The 19,462-nt window shown below is 42.7% G+C and overlaps 2 protein-coding genes across 2 annotated transcripts; both read right to left on the bottom strand.

The window, feature by feature from the left end:
* Positions 1 to 665: 665 nt before the first annotated feature.
* On the bottom strand, positions 666 to 8,615 carry klhl20 (kelch-like family member 20). The gene is made up of 12 exons (XM_083890552.1): positions 8,365 to 8,615; positions 8,158 to 8,266; positions 7,565 to 7,771; positions 7,050 to 7,208; positions 6,839 to 6,933; positions 6,635 to 6,750; positions 6,361 to 6,544; positions 5,651 to 5,794; positions 5,419 to 5,552; positions 5,136 to 5,344; positions 4,502 to 4,608; positions 666 to 4,406 (listed from the first exon to the last, which is right to left on the bottom strand). Exons 1-12 carry the CDS (start codon positions 8,589 to 8,591, stop codon positions 4,322 to 4,324), a joined length of 1,776 nt encoding a protein of 591 aa, XP_083746678.1. The 5' UTR covers positions 8,592 to 8,615; the 3' UTR covers positions 666 to 4,321.
* Positions 8,616 to 12,818: 4,203 nt separating this feature from the next.
* LOC310926652 (LIM/homeobox protein Lhx8-like) lies at positions 12,819 to 19,144 on the bottom strand (the record flags this gene model as incomplete). The annotated part of the gene is made up of 8 exons (XM_083888836.1): positions 12,819 to 12,895; positions 13,589 to 13,769; positions 13,873 to 13,968; positions 15,127 to 15,227; positions 15,354 to 15,574; positions 16,929 to 17,050; positions 18,575 to 18,736; positions 19,070 to 19,144. 8 exons carry the CDS (start codon positions 19,142 to 19,144, stop codon positions 12,819 to 12,821), a joined length of 1,035 nt encoding a protein of 344 aa, XP_083744962.1.
* Between the last annotated feature and the right edge of the window lie 318 nt (positions 19,145 to 19,462).

Raw genomic sequence — 19,462 nt, 5'->3', positions numbered from 1 at the left:
GGGATAGCTAGCGCAGTGCATTCTGGGATTTGTTGTCGTTCATCTACATGAGCGAAAAAATACACTTTTCAGCCTTTCTCGGTCAAAAAGGCACTTTGTTCAATTATTATTTCACATTTCTACTCCATAGATGAGCCATTTTTAATTGACATTCATCTCCCCAGCAGTGAAAAACCTCATTAACTAATTTACACCATGTTCGTAGTTATTCAACAACTTTATTATTCGATATTTTAATTGTTATCGCCACGAAACTACCAATTCTAGGTTTGGCATTCTTTTGCGGCTTGTGTGGTACAGTTACATCATGTTTCCTCTCATTTTTAAAAAAAATCATAACTTACAAAGACTAGTTGAGGATGAGTAAATTGCCGAATTCATGCAGCATTGTGTGTTTTATTAGCTTTCTATTTCGCATATTCTGCACTTTAATCTGAATGTGCTGGGAAAAAGCTGAATAGTCCTGGAAATTACAATATTAGGTTCTGAGGAGGCTGCACGGTGTATATTCCTTTTTTTGCAGAATAAATAAGGGGAGTCGGAGCTGAATGTAAAAGCATTTCTCTGTCGTACAAACGGACACAGACGCGTTTGTTTGTTTTGTTTTGTTTTTCCCAGGGAAAAAAGTTTTAATTCTCGTCATAGTGAACATGTTCCAGAGCCGATGTAGTGATCACAGCTGAGAGAGACGGCCGCCGCTCCATTCACGAGAACCTCGCACCAGAGATCACAACCGTGGCGATATTTGAATGTCAGCTGTTCTGGCTGCAGGAGCCAAATACAGTCAATGGGCAGCCTGAGTCTGTTAACTTTTATAAAATGCATAACAAAACGTTGTTGATGGGGGGGGGGAAACAAATGTAGACTGAAGATCGATTGCAGTGTGTTGAAAACAACGTGTATCCTTTTGGAAAAAAAACGCAGTAAGAATGACAAAGACCATGAAAAAGTTCACATTTTTGTAAAAAAAAAAATATCGGCCACAAGATAAATCCCATCGTATACAACGCTCTTAAAGCTGCTGTCAGTGAAGTCTTTGAGTTAAATCGCTCTATATTCTCTTGAGTCTCAGGGTCGGAGATATCGCCGACAGCAGCTTTAAAAGACTGCGATATCCCTCATAATTCTGTGGCAGTGGAAAGTTTGTTCAACAAAGGCATACGGGGGGTTATGCGTTTTCTATCACTTTGCAAGACATTTGAAATGGTCCGATTGTACATTTCAAGTGAATATCAACTTTTGTTACTGCAAATAAAAAAAAAACACACAGAGAGAGAGAAGAGAAATCTAACTCTGGCTTACGTTCAGATCAACAGGTGAAAGTATCTCGTATAAACTCACTTTCACGTCTGAAATGTTGATTATCACTTTAGACTTTTACCCCCCCCTCACATATCTGGACAGTTCAACACCCTTATGAAACACAACTAAGAAAACAAACAAAAAAAAAAAAAAGACAAAATCTAAAAATACATTTTCCAATCACAGTGCAATAAATTATGAGATTAACCGAAAAAAAAACCCAATCCACCGTCAACTCAAAGTGTGTCCGTTTCACATTGATCTGACCTCGGCTACACAATCGGGAACTCCGCCGTCGTCCATATACGTCACCGCTGCACCTTATCTTAGTGCCCAGCCGGGGGCACCGCTGCACCATCTGGTGGCGTTACAAAAGTCACTCCTGATGCAGCCGTGACTTCGCTAACGTATCTACAGTTGTGATTTATACGTGATGAGCTGTGGTGTGCGACACGCGTGTGCGATTTGCTACATTGGACGTTGCTTGTTTCTTCGCTCGTCAGTGCTTTAATCTGTCGCAGGGAGACGTGTAAAACAGGTGGATTTAATTGTCTTTTGTTACCAAAGCCGCTACGGAACCGAAGAAGTAAACGCAACATTCCTCCGTTTTCTATTTCAATCTGACACTTTTTTATCTATGGAAACAAGAAAAGTGATGTATTTTTGTCAAAATTAGGGAGTGATTTTTAAATCCTTCTGTGGCGACTGTAAATCTAAATCCACAACACTTTATCTGATCAGAAACCAGAATTCCATGCATTTAATGTCACCAACAGCAGCTTTAAATGTCTGGTTATATTGTGCATTTTCTTTCCTCTTTTACCATGAACAAGTTCCAAGAAAAGAAAAAAACTATCTCCATCTATCCCGTGAATTCTGGTTTATCCTGTATTTACAGTATATTCTTTAAACTTAAATAAAAAGGCACATTTGTGACCTGTTTTTCTTTCTTTCTTTTAAATGAACGTCTCAACAATGGAGTGATAAAGTGGGGAGTTACTAAGCGGGAACATGTGAAGGATTGACTGACATTAAAACAGCTTGTTGGTTTTGGTCTTCTCGATGGATTTGTTGAAAGCAAAAAAAATAAAATATAGTGTTGTCCTTTTAAGCTCCTACAAGTTCCAATTTTCATCCACTTTTGAGGTTAAACTGGCAATAAACAGTGTGTGTGCGTGTGTGTTCTTGTACTTGCAGCATTCTGAGGACCAGTGAGGGTTTTTAACCAACAAAGTGAGGTCATTTTTACAAAGTGATGACATTTTGGCCGGTCTTCACTTTGTTTTCATTCATTCAAATCACTTCCTTAGGTTGTAAACACGCTATACTGGTGTTATGCATGCTATGGTACAAAAACCCGTTTTCCAGTCCTGGTGTTTCACACTTTTTGCTCTGGGGCTCCACCTGCAGACATTTTATGGTACTGTACCCAGTAGTTTTTTTTTTTTATAGATGTCATTCATGAAGTAGACATTTGTAATTGTGTTGATTTATAAAGTGGAAATTCTGGTCCTCAATTTATCAGCACTTTTATCTGGTCCTCAGTATGCCGCAAGAAGTACAAGAATATGTGTGTGTGCATGTGTGACTTTGAATCCTCTGTATGCTTCAAACTGAGTTTGTGAAGTGTTTGATTGTCCAACATGAGCTCGAAAAACACCCAACAAAACGAGGGCATTTTCCAATGTTCCTAAACAGACGGCGTGACAAGCTTATTCACTTTAAGCCCCCGAGTGTGTGGACGTATTTTTCACAGAGTAACACGTCCCTTTGAGGAGACGTTAAAGCCACACACAACAAAAATACTATGATGTGAGGATTCATCACGGGAGTCAACAATGAACCGGAGTCATATGAGTTTATGCGCCGCCTACGGTTTCTCTTTTTTCCAGCTGACGCCGATTTTGACACCTTAACAGTATAGTTTTTAGTGTGATTGTATGAAGTTAAACAGATATAGCCACCGACAAAATGCCCACCTAATAAAATCTACTCTTTCCTCAGGCCTATAATGTAATAAGTATATGTTTTCCACTGCAATTAAAAAAACGCCACTTCATAAACCGTACACCAAAGTCCATAAAAGAATTAAATGATTTTACGTCACGTTTTAAATCCCCTTATTTGTCGCCACAAGCTAAAAACGCTGACTTTCTCTATGGAGTTTGGTGTGGCGATATACAGAGCAACATAAAGCTGTTTTAATGGAGAAATAAAGCAGCAAACATATTCCTATGATGTCTTTAGACGAGATTAAATTAGGTAAACTTTCAGGTTAAGAGGCTAAAATGTGTTTTCACTGAGCCGACCACGTTCTAAGTGAAGGGAAAGCAAACGGCGCAGTCTTGTGTGTCCAAATCTCAACAGCAGAAACAATCCTTTTAACCACACTGTGACCATTTGAACTGAAATAACATAAAAAACAAATATATGTAACAAACAGCTACAGTAGCCTTCTGTAAAGTGCAGCAGTCCCATTCATCAACAGTTAAGTGTGAAGACAGAGGCGGGGGAAACTACCTGTCCATTTTCTACTCTTCGATGCTACACACGAGACGCAGCAGCCGCAGTGGAGAAAGGATTTTGGAGACGATGGGAAAAAAAAAGCCCTCTTTCCAGTGACCTGATGCTGTTTTTTTGGACATAGAATTTTGTTGTTCCGTTCAAATGTCGGCGACCGGTAAAACTGAGGTCACGGGACAAGGACCGCCCTCTCCCGGGAAGCTGAAGAATGGTACTCGGGCCCACTTCACGCTGATCGCAGTCGGACGAAGACGACCAGAGTCACTCACTTTAGAGTGGAAATAGAGGGGAGGAAGCAGGTGTTTGACCCTCTTTACCCTCTCGAGTTGTGTCCCTCCACACACACACACACTTTCCTCTCATCCTCGCATCATTTGACAGCGTCTCTTCTGGAGGCACGAGAGTTGCAGAAAAGAGGCATCTGTTGCAATGTGATGAGAAGTGAGTGAGTGAGTGTAGAGTGCGGTGGAGGAGGTGGTGGTGGGTGGTGGTGTTGTTACCATATGTGGGATTCACAATGAGTCATTTTTATGACGCCCACCCCTCCACCTAGCCGACGGTAGTTCATTCCTCCGTACAACCTGGGAGAGGGAGAGTCAAATGTCAGAAGACAGAAACGTTCACATTTAAGAAGCTGAAAAAGGGAGAGGGAGAGAGAAATGAAAATCCTTCGTACCTCCACGTGTTGGCGTCAGGGTCGTAGACTTCTATAGTTTTAAGATACGTCGTCCCGTCAAAGCCTCCGACTGCCATCAGCTGACCGTTAACCACAGCCAAGCCCACCTGCAAGCATGACAACACTTCAGCGTGGCACACAAATTAAAGTAGGGCTGCAACTGTGACTCGAGAGAGTACTCCTTTAATTCCTATCGCGCGCGGCCTGTTCAGCGCAGCGATCATCGTTGCACACGGACCGTTTTAGCAGACGCACACCGCAGAGGCGGAGACGGAGAGCGAAACATCCCGTGAAATGTAAACTACAACTGGCGTAACCACAACAGCACGTAATCAATGATTCAGCATCTGAGCCGATAGCATCCAGTTGCTAACGCTTCCAGCACATGCTAACGTAAACATTGATGTTAGCTGATTTAATGTAGCTTACTAGGGCTGCAGCTATTGATTTTTGTAATCAAGTATTCTACCGATTATTGCTTGAGTAATCGGATTACAAAAATAATAATAATTTTGCAAAAAAGCATGTTATGGTGCATTCGCACCGAACGCAAAAACCTGGAGAAAAAAAAAAGTCAGGCCAAAAACTTGAGCGATTACCGCACACGTTGCGTTTCAAACACACACACACTCACCCCGCTCCGCCTGGAGGTCATAGCCACCACAGGAGACCACTGGTTGGTCCTGGGGTTGTACCGCTCTGCACTGCTCAGCTCCGTGGTGTCGTCCCTCCCTCCGACAGAGTAAATCATGTCCTGGTAGACGGCGCAGCCCAGGTGCTTCCTCCTGGTCCCCATCGGGGACACGGTGTGCCAGCGGTTCTCCTGAGGGTTGTAGCGCTCCACTATCAGCAGAGAAGAGAACGTGAGAACCCAGTACCACCAGACCAATTTTAATCCTCATGAATAAATACCAGACCTGTGTTTAACGGTGACGTTCCATCCGACCCTCCCACTGCGTAAAGAAACCCACCGAGCACAGCCACAGCGACACCCAGTCGTCTGGTGCTCATGGAGGCCACACGAGTCCATTTGTTCTCCTTTGGATCATATCTGAGGAACGGGAAGGATGGAACTTTCATTATTTACACTTGGAAGAACACGTGGAGACACTGAAACTGACAACACAGTAAGAGCTATGTATCCAGTACCTTTCCACAATGTTGAGGCAGGAAACCCCGTCCTGACCTCCTACGGCGTACAGGTAACCACCCAGGACGGCCACGCCCACACTGGTGCGACACGTGCTCGTCGGAGCCACGTCACTGCTCCACTGATTTGTCTTAGGATCATATCTGGATAAAAGACAGAAAAAACTCTGTAATGCGTTATCTGACTGCGTAACCACGGAGACGCCTCGAGCCTTCATACTTCTGCGTCGTGGACGGATACGCGCTGCAACTTCCCGCCCGATCAGTAGGGGTCGCTGCGCAAGGTTGTTGTGCTTTTGGCTGCAGTGAGCAATGGCGTCCGGGAGAGAAAGACTGTTGTTGTTGAAACAGTAGCCATTTCTCACTTTTCTGTGTCACGGAACGCAGTTTTAAGATAATTTGAGGCAAGAAATTGGCCATTTAGAGTCTAAACATGTGCTGTGTGTGTTAAGATATGACGTATTTATAGTTTGGCAGCGACGTTGTCGGCGGTGATCAGCTCCGCCTCTGTGGACGCTCGGTGCTCACTGTGAGCCGGCACTGTCCTGAGGACCAATCGCAGCTCTTGCCGTCTCCGTTGTCCCTTTACGGAGTGATGGACACTTAAAAAATATTTTGTGCAGTCGGAGACGACGCAGAGGAGTATAAATCGGGCTTAATTCATTAAATCCAAGTAAAGACCGGCGAGCAGCAGGCGTTCAAGCCCTCACCTCTCCACAGAGTTGAGATACGACGAGCCGTCGTGACCTCCAACCGCGTACAGCAAGTCGTCCAGGACGCTGACGCCGACTCCACACCGCCGCTTGCTCATCGACGCCACCATCCGCCACTCGTTGGTCTGAGGATCGTAGCGCTCCACGCTGGATATGGCGTCGCCGCTGCACCATCCACCGACTGCAGGACAAATGAGAAGAGGGAAACGCTGTTGACACAGTGGACGAGATACTCGTCGTTGGAACTTTTTTCGCGCCCGAGGATACCGACCTGCAAAAAGAACCTCTCCACAGCGGATGGGTTTCCTCGGCCGTGTCCTCGGGCCCTGCATCAGTGGCCTCTCCTGTGGCAGCAGCAGGTAATTCTTCGCCTCATCGACCAGGTCTCTGAAGCGTCGGGAACAGCATGTCAGGAAAATCATCGAGCTTATGATCTCCAGAATCGCATTAGTCCTGGCTCTAAAGCGGCACCCACCTGCACTCCTCGTCACTCTTGATGAGCGGATCTGAACCCACGGTGCCGACCAGGAACTTGGGACTGAGCAGCGGCAGGCGTACATGCTGCAGGACCTGCACGACACACGAGGCCAATTTAATTCCGCCCAAATGGTTTTGTGTGATGTCAAAAATGACTATAAATGGTGTGTTTTTCATATACAAATACACTAAACTCCACTAAGACAAACCTGCGGCAGCTGCGGCCTGCGTTCCTGGATGCTGTATTTCACCCAGGCCATCACGGCGTTGAAAACCTGCTCCTCGCTCCGCACGTTCAGCTCGTCACTGGAGATGATGTCGATGAGCTGGTTGGCTGGCAGCAGCATGAACTCTTCACTTTCCATGACCTGAGACGCACACGGAAGAGAGATGGAACAGTCACGGGATGGATGTGAAAATATAACTAAAAAACATAAACTTAAATGGCTTGTCAAAAGTATGCTTCTTATAGTCATTTTGAAGTAGCTCAAATTGAAATGGTTCCATTTTCTCCATCGACTACTATCAGCTTATTGTTTTTTTTAATCCTGCCCGTGGATGTGACTGCCGACTGTTTTCATAACCATTTCCCTTTTTTGTTCACTATTTCCCCCTTTTGTGCCGTTTGCATTTACCCGCATCCTTTTCGCAAAGGGTCGTGCCCACTTGTAGGAATTTAACCCACTAACGGACAATTGCTCGCGTACGTCGCCTGCGCTCTTACCTCTTGAAAATTGTGCTGCGTGAACTTGTCTGCAATGCGGAGCAGCTCGCGGCAGGAGTGCGTGTCAGCGAAAGCCCTGATGCCCAGACAGTTGGAAGGATCCAGCTGCCTCTTGAGGAACTCGCAACAGGCCTCCTGGATCTCAGCCAGCTGCAGGAGGCAGGCTGCGGGAAGAAGTGTTTGCACGTTCCCCTCCTCTACAGTCACCTGGGAGAATATATCAGACAGGATATCAGAGACTCCTTATGGGGTTCACCATTGAGCTGACGTGCACAAGGAACACAGTAGAGCTGCAAATAACCATTATTTTCTCTATCAATCGTCCATAAAATGTCAGAAAATGTAAAAACGTCGAAATGACGATGTTCTTGAATGTCTTGTTTTTGAATGATTCAGTTTTAATGATTTATTTATTATGTGGAGCAAAGAAACCAGAAAATATTCACATTTAAGAAGCTAAAACAATCAGAAATCTTGTTTTAATCGTGAACAAAAGCTTCAAACGGGTTAATCCATTCTTGGAATCATGCGCCCCTGCTTCACGCCAATGAAAAACATGAATAACACACTTCTAACGGCACTGTCGTCGTTACCTGCGAGGTGTAGGCAAAGTCGATGAGCAGCTCCATGGCTCTCTCGTCGATGTCCCGGATAACCACCTCAGTCTGCCTGCTCTCTGCCAGCTCCCCAGTAAACATCGCCCTGTGAACGACGAAGTAAAATCGACGTAAATCACGAGATGTAATACAATTACAGCCAGCGCTTCTCAGCTGGCTGCAGATTCAACTCTAATAAAATACCTGAAATAGGGGCTGCAGGCGGACAGGATCACGCGGTGAGCATAGATCTTCTTGGCCCCCACCACCAGCACCACGTCGCAGAGCTCGCGGTGTTTCCTCAGCAGGTTGATCACCTCCAGGGTCTGCCGCGGGTGTTTGTCCGAGACGTAGGGCATGCGCGCAGGCTGGGGGACCCCTTCAGGGAGTTTGTTGGGGTCCCCCAGAGTGCAGCGACTGGTGATGTCCATTCCAGTGGTGTCTTGGCGTACGCTGGTGGCCGTGGATATTGTCAATTATTTGAGCATCGAGCGCATCATCATCGAGCGCAACAGCATAAACTTGGTCACATCTAATCTTGTCGAGTTTCCTCCATGCAATCGCTTTTTGCCTTAAAGTGACATATGACTCATTTACTATTCACGACAGGACAACAAGGGTTCAACAAGACTTAATTAAGAAGAACCGATGGCCTTTTATAGCGAGTTTGAGGTTTTATTATTCTCCAAATTGCCGGTGATAACTTATGAGGTGTGTGACTTGACCGCATCTGTGCGTACGTGTGTTCTTGGGGACAGTAGTCACTCCCTCTTGGATGAAGCGATAACTGTTGGCATTTGTTCTAACATAATTAAAGGCTACAACCACCTGAGAGAGGACTAGTCAGCTGTGTGGCTGTAACTTTAGGTCAGGTCTGAACACTCTAGTCCCTATTAAGTTGTCCGTTTCCTGTCAAACAAGTACATTTCGTCATTCATTCGCCTGAGTTTTTTGGTTCAACTCCCCCCCCCCCCCCTCACTGTTTATTTCCCCAAACTTAGGTTTCTCAGCCTATTAGAAGCTTAGAATTTCTGCTTGGCGTCATCCCGTCACCTACCTCACTATCAGACCATTAACCTGTCAGAGGTCAGACACTGACCACAGGCTTCAGTTAAAAGCCAGAGCAGAGCTGTGGTCAGACCCACCCAGTCTTATGGAGGGGAGGGGGCTGGGAATGTGAGGGATTCCTGGTGGAAAACTAGTCTTCAAGGGAAACTGTGTGAGCAGGGGTTGGTCATGTCGCTGTAACCAGCAGCACGGAGAGGGTTGAGGAAGACGTTGGTTGAGAATTTAACCTGATTTAAAAATCCATGTTATAAAAACAACAAAGAACCATAAGCAAGGATCAAACCCACATTCTTCCACACCTACCTGCGCATTGGCTTTGATTCCATGCACTGATGAACAGAGTTAAGTCCCACACCTTCAGGTGAACCTAGAAGGACAACAAAGGAAATGGCACAACAAGGTTTCAGAGTCATTTTACAGTTTTACGCTCACATTCCTTGAGGGGAAACAAACTCATGTGGTGTGATTAGAAACTCTGATTTCCTGTCACAATAACAACTTGTTCTTGGTTTGTACTGGTGCCTGCCAGAACCCCACCCAACCCTGCCACCTACTTCATTTCTAGTAATTTATCTAGGACATTGCATTTGTTTACGGCCACTTATTCATTTCAGGCACGCCTGTGCAACGTTCCGACACCGTCAGACTGTCTTTATTAATTTGATTTGTAATTGACACTTTGTTTTGGAGACTATGGTGGCGTTTGTGCTTTACCGTTTCTCATAGATTTTTATTAAGAACTTTTTAAAATGTATTGTATTAATTTATTTGAATCAAAATCCTACTTTTGAACTTTATTCACGGACTTATTATTTAACCTTTTTAGGTTTTTATCTTCCTAAACGTTTGCTAACTATCTCCTGCACTTCTTACCAATTTGTTATGGATTACAATTTCTACCTTTACATTGATTTCTCACAATTATGTCTCAGTGTTGTTCTCAAATGTGGTTTGTTGTTTTTACTGTTCCCGTAGAGCACCTTGAATCTGCCTTTGTGTGTGAAAAGTGCACTATAAATAAAACTGCCTTGCCTTAAAATGTTAATAATTAATAGTAAGGTTCGCGTACTGAGCTGTGATGTGAATGTCTGCAACTTAACCTCACTCCTCTGCTGCTTTATTTGGTAAATGTGTGTCACTTAGGTAAATACGAATAAGGATTTTTCAGAAAGTGAGCAGTTTACATTGAACTAAACAACACACCCAATTTCCAGTCTTTTGTGGCTGTCTAATGGCAAGATAAAGTGGCAAACTATTGGCAAATACCAATCATACGGCAGTTTTAACAATGCTCACCATCAACACAAAAATAAACAAGCCTTTACGAACACACACAAACACACAAATGCAGAGTATTAAAATAAAAATACAAACACAATATAAATCATACTTTAATAGCAGTTATGAACGTGCATGTTCAATTTAAGCGATATTTCCTCTTCACACAATCAACTAATTTTATGGGCTTTTTTCTTATTCTTTTTTTATAAAAACCACTATGTGCGATAATATCACAATAATTAGATATCAGCTGATACTATACTCAGTATCGATATTGTCTGATACTGGTTTGGTGTCGGACATGTCTGACACAATACATAAATCCTACCCTCAAGTTATGACTTATTTCTGTATAGATTCATTATAAATACGTGTGTTTAGTGTGAACTATGTGTCGTGCCATATCGATACAAATGCTTTTATTTTGAAATCATGTGAAATATCATCATAAATATTATTGTTATTGTCCCCAGGTCATTTGGGTTTGAGACCCCTAATCTAAAATGACTGATATTTGAATGTGTGACATCGGTATCGGTATCGTTTCATGTCAGAGGAGGCAGTAAAGCAACGTTTACTGTCGTGAAAAAAAACTGTACAAGAAGTTATCAATTTTAGCAGATGAACGGCGTGTGCTGCTAACCTGTTACTACATGGATGTTAGCACGATTTCCAAAAGTGTGGAAAGAGTTAGATAATACAGGGATTCGTGCGTATTTCCTGGAGGAAGATTATTGGCTAAAATGAAAGATCGACATGTCTGTGCGCAGACTGAGTGAAACACGGGAGTAAGCATAACAGGTTTATTCCATATTTGGGTGTTGGGTATAGCTAGGAGCTGTCGTTAGCCCGGAGGCTAAGACTCCACAGGCGAGTCCGATTACGGAGATTTAATTACGGAACGAAAAACGCCAGGAGTTCATTTAATCGGCCGAGTAATAGCAGAATATACGGAATAAATGAAGCCGTTATGTGCCGATTCGCGGATTACCCCGGTTACCGTGTGGCCACTGGAGTAGCCGTGTCATAAACTGTAATGCTAACCCGAACTAAGTTAACGTTACCACTTCCGACACGGCATGCGCTGCTATATTTAGCAGTGACAAATATCTGGTAAAAAAAAATTAAAATAAAAGTAAAAATAGTAAACACAGTAAAGGCGAGTTTTTACCTTTATATTTCCATCCTAACGACGCACTCACGTCGCTCTGCTCGCTGATGTTTACAAATTTTGTGCCGTGACTTAAACACTGGTGCTTTTCTTCTTCCTCGATAATATGCGCATGCCAAATGTCACGCGTCACTTCCGGTCTGCGTGCTTTTCAAAATAAACGCATGCATTACGTCATCGCATCGTCCGACACCACATTTTTCCCACATTTTAATTTTAATTTTCTTGTGCAAATTTGCATAATTATATAACAACTCTGACGTTTTTTATTGACACTTAAGAGTAACAAAACTGTTACGATATATTTTATGTTTTACAAGAACAAAACGTTTATCTTTATCGATAAACAATTTTTTGTCACAAAGTATGTGTTATTTGTGATTATCTATTTTTATTTGTTATATTGTTTTTTTTAAATTGTGTTCACTGCCTTCATAACTCCCAATAAGACCATTTGTATGATGTCTTACCGCACTCGTCCACTAGATGGGGTACTTGTCTGTTGTATTTTTACAATACTATCTATTTCACTGTACATGTTTATCAATAAGACAGAAAGGATGAGACCATTTTGTCCATCAATGTACCATCTCCAGTGGTTTTAATACACAGTATAACCAAACAATGTATTTCCTAGTAGTCTTTACACACCGAAACCTTTTCGATTCCATTATTTGTAAATGACAAACTGATATCTCAGTTACATAGAAAAAAATATATACTTTTTTTTTTTTGCAGAAAACCAAAGACATTTTACATCATTTAAAAAAAAAAAAAGTGCCATATCTCATATGTCCCCCAAATAAATTAGATTCATAACATACACATTAGTTTGTCTTACATAAGTTCCATTTCACAAATATCAATATTTCATTAGACATTTTCAAAAATATCTCTCTCACCTGTGAATCCCTGTGTGATTGAATGAAATTAATTCTGGGACTTAACAGTCACATATTTCCTTTTCTTTCTTTCTTTCTTTCTTTTTTTTTAAAGTGTTTACTCACACGTTAGGCAGTGGAAATTAAATTGATCGTTTGCTGCTTGTTCGCTCAGCGTTAATAAACAACCTATGTAGTTTCTTCTTCTTTTTATATATATAAACAAAGAGTAATGACTTTGTTCCTCCTCCTAGAAGTCAGGCGTGGCTCACGGGCAGCTCCGTCAGGGAATGCGACACGAGCGGCTGCGGCAGAAGTGCGTCTGGAGTTTGAACTGGGGAAGAAGATAATAAACAACTTATGAATAAACAAAGATTTCCAGTTAGTAAGACGCTATTTGCGGCAATTTTCCCTATTAGCTCAGGCTCCATCTACCATGCACATCTACATTGAAAATAATTTATACAAATTTTCCCCTCTGTGCGTCTTTTGCATTGGTATGGATGCTTACGCAAGACTTCCTCTAGAGGGCAGCGACGAGTAAGAAGTCGCAGGCGTCAAAAAACACGAAGAGGTTATTTTATTGCATTGGATACAAAGCTGAAGGTCCCATTGTTGGGAAATATTAGTTTTTAGTTTTAGACTCTTCTTGGTCATTTTCCCGACTATTTACGCCATACTGCCCCCCCACGATTTCTGGTGGTATTGCTCCGTTTCGAAAAGTGTCTGTGATGTCTTTGGCATGGATGCGACAGGAGGACCGACTGTAGCCTTAAACGAAAGGCTCAAAATTCACGTCTAATTTATGGCTACGCTAATCTGTCTGTCTGTCGCTCATGAGCCACGGAGCGACAACAACCCACTGGGCTGGACTAAACCAAAATAGTGGAAAACAAGGGGGGTGTTCTCTGAAGACAGGCCGTTACCTGCTCTAAAACACCCCTATCAGACACAATTTTGGTCGAGCCAGAGCGTGTCGACCAATTAGTCGACCGGTCGACTTTGACTTTACAGCCCTAGTGCTTACCGTCCATATAAGTCAGTGTGGTGAGGAGTGGCGTGTCCGGAGAAATAAAGGTTGTGTATTGAAAGTCCTCCATCAGCGGCGGCGTCAGCTGACCGGGAGCAAGCGACGCCATCACGGTCGACGGCATAGAACTCGGACTGACGTGTTTCTTTTGGCGAGCTCGGCAGTTCTGAAACCAAACCTGAGGAGGAAATGGTGGGGGAAATGTGGATTACTGTGTGTTTTTACTGCGCTTTGTACGTGGTCTTATTCCCGCAACAAAGTCGACAACAGACTCGATTCACCTGAATGACTCTGCGGCTCAGACCGGTTCTCTCTGCCAGTCTCTGAAGAGTCTGAGCATCTGGATTGTTGTCTTTGATGAACTGGGCTTGCATTACCTGGACGGACGGAGAGAGACAGTTGATGGGAGTCTAACGAAATTCATTTTACAACATATTTAGCACCACTAGCATCCGCTGTGGCCGAAAGAAGAATTGTAAGGAAACCTAAAAAAGGAAATGGTCTGTAGCGTAGAGTAGAACAATTGTTCAGATCTCCAGACATCGCAGTGCTGGATTCAACATGTCAGAGTTCACTGATTCACACTTTTAATCCCCATAGATTGACCGATATAGACGAGATTATTCCATTATTCCTGGAGGGGAAACAAACGGATTGGAGTCTACCACTACTAACCCTGGATTTCCACTGGACGCGGAACGGACGCGGAACGGCAGCGTCCCAGAAGTGGCTCGCCGCGCAGCAGCGCTTTCGATAGGAATCAGTTCTATTTTTTCCGTTGCCGCTGCTGAACCTCGTAAATTTCAACGAAGCAGATCGCACAAGACAGGAAGTCCGACACAGAATCAAAGTAAAACACTTCTGCCCCCCTTTCAAAATAAAACACAATACGCAGGTCATAAAGCCTGTCACAACTTCACATCAACATTACGTCGTGACCGGTGCTGCCAGGTCAACAGTCAATTAATCAGAGCGTCTCTGAGAGTCATAATGTACAACGAGAGACTGATTGTTGAAGTGCAGAAACATAAAATAATTTATGACACCAGATCAACAGTTCTTCCACATCTGGGAATGAAAAGAAGCTGTTGTTGTTGTTGTTTACTTTATACACACAGTCTATCGCTGGATCTCGCGAACTCGCGTCCGTTCAAGATTATCGCGCGATCTTCCCTGAATACCACTGGCTCCCAAGGCACCGTTCCGCTGCCGTTCCGCTGCCGTTCCGAGGCCGTTCCACGTCCAGTGGAAATCCAGGGTTACGATAGCGCCGTTGTCACTGGAAGGCTAATTGTCACATTAGCAATGAAGCAGTGTAATGTTAATTCTTTGCCGAGTGTTCACCACAAAACCCAGTCTCAGTCTCTTCTGAGGTCATCATCTTCTTCTTCAAGTTCTCCGACACATTGCGGCCATTTACGCGTCGTCTCGTCTAGAGATTCTCAATCCTGGTTGCCGGCTGACCCGCTAACCCTTCATGTTTTAGGCGTTTTCCCGAGCTACTGGAGCCCCGTTTGAGTTTTTCCACATCCTACCTGTAACTGGTCAACGTTGAAGCTGGTCCTGGCCCTCTTTGCAGGTCTAGACGGGGTACTGGACTCGTCTTTGTTTGCCTCGTCCTCCGTTCTTGGTTGCTCTTTAAAGACGAGACGAGACAAGACCACACTTTTCACATTCTGTGACAGGAGGAGGCCGCCCTCCTTCCTTTGGAAACGGGACTAAGCGAAATCCCCCCCCTTTAATTCCAAACCCTTCGACTCACCGCTCTCCTTAGCGCGCTTGATGTTCTCCATCATGATGTCGTAGTGCGGCCGGCAGAAGACCCTGTTCTCCAGGAGCCCGCACTCCTCCCCCGTGGACAGCTGACGCTTGCACGAGGTGCAGGAGAAACAGGCCAGGTGGAAGGTGCTGCCTCGCGCCCGACGCACCCAGTCGCTCGAGTGGATGTTGCGGCCGCAGCGAGCGCAGCGCGTGCCATACCTCCTGGACAAGACCCGGAGAAGGAGGAGCATGAGATCCAAGGAGCAACGAATCCCGGAAATGACGTACATTAGAAAATGGAGCAGCTGAAGTTTACATAGGGAAAAACTAGCAATAGCCAGAGGGGCCCCAGCTCACTTTAGCCTGTGTGAAGTTATCGTTCTGCAAGTTGGAAAATAAAGAGGATTATTTACAGTGTAATGCAAATGTTTTTTACTCAGTTTATATGTGTTTTTTTCAGTTATTTACAGTATTTTATTGTTCTATATATTTATACTGTTTTATAATGTGGGTTCTTTACAGCATTGATTCTCAAAGTGCGCCCCGGGGGCCAATAGCGGCCCACAGAAACATTTCTGGCGGCCCCGCAATGAATTACAGTTGATAGTTTTAATCCAGGAGCGACTAAGCTTGTTAAATGTTTATTGGACATTACTGGATACAGACCAATAAGTGTAAACAAAAATACTGGGTATTTACCTGGTTTCTATATGGTGAATTTTAGTGTATTATTGGGTTATAAGCTGGTAATAAGCAGGTAGCTACAGCCCCCAATTACTAGCTATTTACCCAGTAAATATATGGTAACATGAATGTGTTACTTGGTATTGGTACTTGGTAAGGTACGAACAATGGCCAAAATACTGGGTAATTACCTAGTAAATTATGAAGTGTTATTATATTAATGCTTAAATTACATTATATTAACGCTTATATTACTTAACGCTAAACTGTAGAACTGCAATCTGGTCATTAAAGTTATTACAAATGGGATTTCTTTCAGTTTTTGTTTTTTTTCGTTTTTCTTCCTTTGGTGGCCCTCAGTCCAATGTTGGGTTCCTAAATTGGCCCTCAGGTATCAAAACTTTGAGAACCCCTGCTTTACAGTGTAATGTTTTTTTTTTTACTAAGTTTATATAGGTTTTTAAAAGCCATTTACAGTATTTTATTGTCCTTTACATTTATATTTTCACATACTTTTTAATTCCAAGGTTTTTCCATGTTATGTCATTCATTTCGAAAAAAAAAAAAAAAAATTTATAACATAATTGTGATGAACACTGGTTGGAAGGGCCCCCTGTGAATTTTTGCGTCGGGCCCCTACAGACTCTAGAATCGCCTCTGGCAATAGCAGTCTACACTTTGACACATATATATGCTGCCTATAACTTTAATTTAAAAACCCAAAGACTTTTCAGCTCTTCTTCAACACAACAATGATGTACACTGTGCACATTATGTTCTCATGCACAGCTAAACAGACGATAAAGTAGCACAAAACATTACGAACGGACACCAGCGCGACCCCCAATTCATCCGTGTATGAATTTCAGGACGGCGTTACCACGCAACTTACCTGAAGTAGTCGAGTTTGCAGAAAACCTGTTTATCTTTGATGTAGCAGCTCACGTGACGCCCCAGCGACGTCTTGCACACGCTGCAGGAGAGGCAGCGCACATGCCAGCACAAGTTGTTCACCTGAGCGGGAAAGAGGAACATGTTTTCATGTCATTTTCTGCTCCAACACTCAAGTCAGCATGTACACGGTTATCTAATGCGACTTTATTTTGAGATTGATCAGTATGTTTCAGTCTTTTCTCACGTGATTTGTCTTTGCACTTTTATTCTCCGTTTCCCTTGATTTGCCAATGAGGGAATGAGTGAAGTATTTCAAATTAAAAGGCCGGTTTCAACCATTTTTTTTCTCCCCCATTTAAAATCATTAAGATGTTTGTTTAATTCACATGCTATTACAGTTGGACTAAATTTGATCTTTTTTTAAAAATTTATTTAACAGATTTTTTTCAGAGTAGTGTAGGGCTTTTATTTTCTTAAAAGGAAGTGACTTTGACGTTGACTTTTTGTAAAGTTTTTACAATCCCAGCTTCCTCTATTGTGGAAATGGTGTGGTCTGGTGATCAATGACACATTTCTCTATGGTATAATAGTTTACTTTTTTAGTAAGCAAGTAATTTTTGGGGTGAAATGGCCCTTTAACCCTAGAACACCATTGCCGGGTGGTTTTCACCCGAGCAAATAAATGTATGTGATTTTAATGAAAACCAAGTTTTCATCTTCATTGTTTTTTGTTTTTTTCCAAATTTTTGTTCCCAAATTCCTAATTTTCCAGTATTTTTGGAGCATTTTTATATGGTCCCCTCGTGATGCTTTTCTTTCATTTTATTAGACGTGGCACAGTTTAAAATAAAAGAACACTACTCAAATTTTGTCATGTACTGTCATGTTTTGATAAGTACTTTTTATTGGGTGTGTTTATCTCGGGTTAAAAATCACCTGGTGTTAGTGATGGTGTTTTGAATTTGAGCGATAGTGTTCTAGGGTTAAACTGAATAACTAACAACACTGTCAACAGCAAATAGTAATAATAATAATAATAATAATAATACTGGTAATATGATGTAATGATAATAGTGGGACAATAGATGGCCACGCCGGAAAAAAATAAAAACTGGTAACAATCACCGGCAACATGATTCCAGATTAGATTAGATTACACTTGTTTGATCCCAGACTGATCCTGAAAGCAGCAAAAGTGTCAGAGGTCGACTATAGGAAATTATCATAATAATTCATTAAAATTGCCCTAAGAACTGAAAAATACATAATATAATCATAAATAAATAATTAAACACTTCAATACTACACATAGTCAATGAAGTAGTGTGTTACAACAGTTAAAAAAAAATCTTGTTAATAATTAGAAAGTTACCAAAATGCATAAAACAATACTGTAGGGAGAAGATTACACAATTGTTCAATTGTTTGTTGGAACTACTTTAATTATTGTGCATTTCCTGTAAAAAACAATCCCTTTAATACTTCATTCTATGGATACTATTATTTATTTGTATGATTTAAGTCACATTATTTCTGTTAAGATGAGTCACTACTGCCAATAATTTTGAAACGTTTAAACGTAGAAGATTTTTTAAACTAATTGGAAAAAGGTGCAGTGACGTCATTAAGTTGACTTTACTTTACCTTGAGCAGGTACCGGTCCATGATCTCCAGGCCGCAGGAGGTGCACAGGGCTTTCCCCTGGAGACAGGAGGACACGGCGTGGACGGAGGAGGAGGACGACGAGGACAGGGAGGACGGAGAGTACGAGTCATCCTCGAACATCTCATCCGGCCCGGAAGAGCCCTGTACGTGTGCGTGTGGGTGGGTGTCACAGTTAAAACAATCCGACCACGTACGTACACACACATAAATATATACTTTTTTGAGTGTTACGGGGTTTTTTTTAATCATAAAATGTAAGAGTAGGGGGTTTTGTTCACGAGGCCCATTCATGAAAAGTAAAAAAGGTGACGTATTTCTTTTTTTAAAAACACACACACAAAAAGTACGGGTTGTTTTTACAGGTGTATGTATGACGCTACATGCTACATGCTACATGCTAATGCGGCACTTTGGAGGACACACACACACACACACACACACACACGGTGAAGGCAGCTGTGTGGAGACACCTACTGTGTCCACAAACATGTCCCCCCGCTGTAGCTGCGTGAAGACGGCGTCCGTTTGTCCTGTCTCTTCCGCCGACATGGACACGGACACGGACATGCTGCGTCAACGCTAACAAACCGCCGAGTCACGGTGTCACACAAAATGCCACGGTCACGGTGTCTTCGTTGCCATGACAACCAACCCCGCACACACACACACAAACACCACCAATTACTACCTTAAATTATTTAATTATTTATTTAGTTATAAATTAATTTTTTTTACACCTGTGCGCTATCAAAACGGTCAAAATGGCCGCTGTGTTTTTTTACGTTCATTTAAAGCCACTCGTTCGTTCACGGCTGATTCTCGTTCACGCTGATTACGCTTCACGCACGTGCACGTGATGAGGAGCTC

This window comes from Microchirus variegatus (assembly GCF_963457635.1).
Source record: "Microchirus variegatus genome assembly, chromosome: 5".
NCBI classification, from domain to species: domain Eukaryota; kingdom Metazoa; phylum Chordata; class Actinopteri; order Pleuronectiformes; family Soleidae; genus Microchirus; species Microchirus variegatus.
This window is presented reverse-complemented; position numbering and strand designations above follow the sequence as displayed.

Coding starts and splice junctions, on each gene's coding strand:
- klhl20 (XM_083890552.1), bottom strand. CDS start 8,591: ATGGACATCACCAGTCGCTGCACTCTGGGGGACCCCAACAAACTCCCT. Junction 7,772..8,157: donor ACTTTGCCTACACCTCGCAG/GTAACGACGACA, acceptor ATATTCTCCCAG/GTGACTGTAGAGGAGGGGAA. Junction 5,795..6,360: donor TATCTCAACTCTGTGGAGAG/GTGAGGGCTTGA, acceptor TCTTTTATCCAG/ATATGATCCTAAGACAAATC.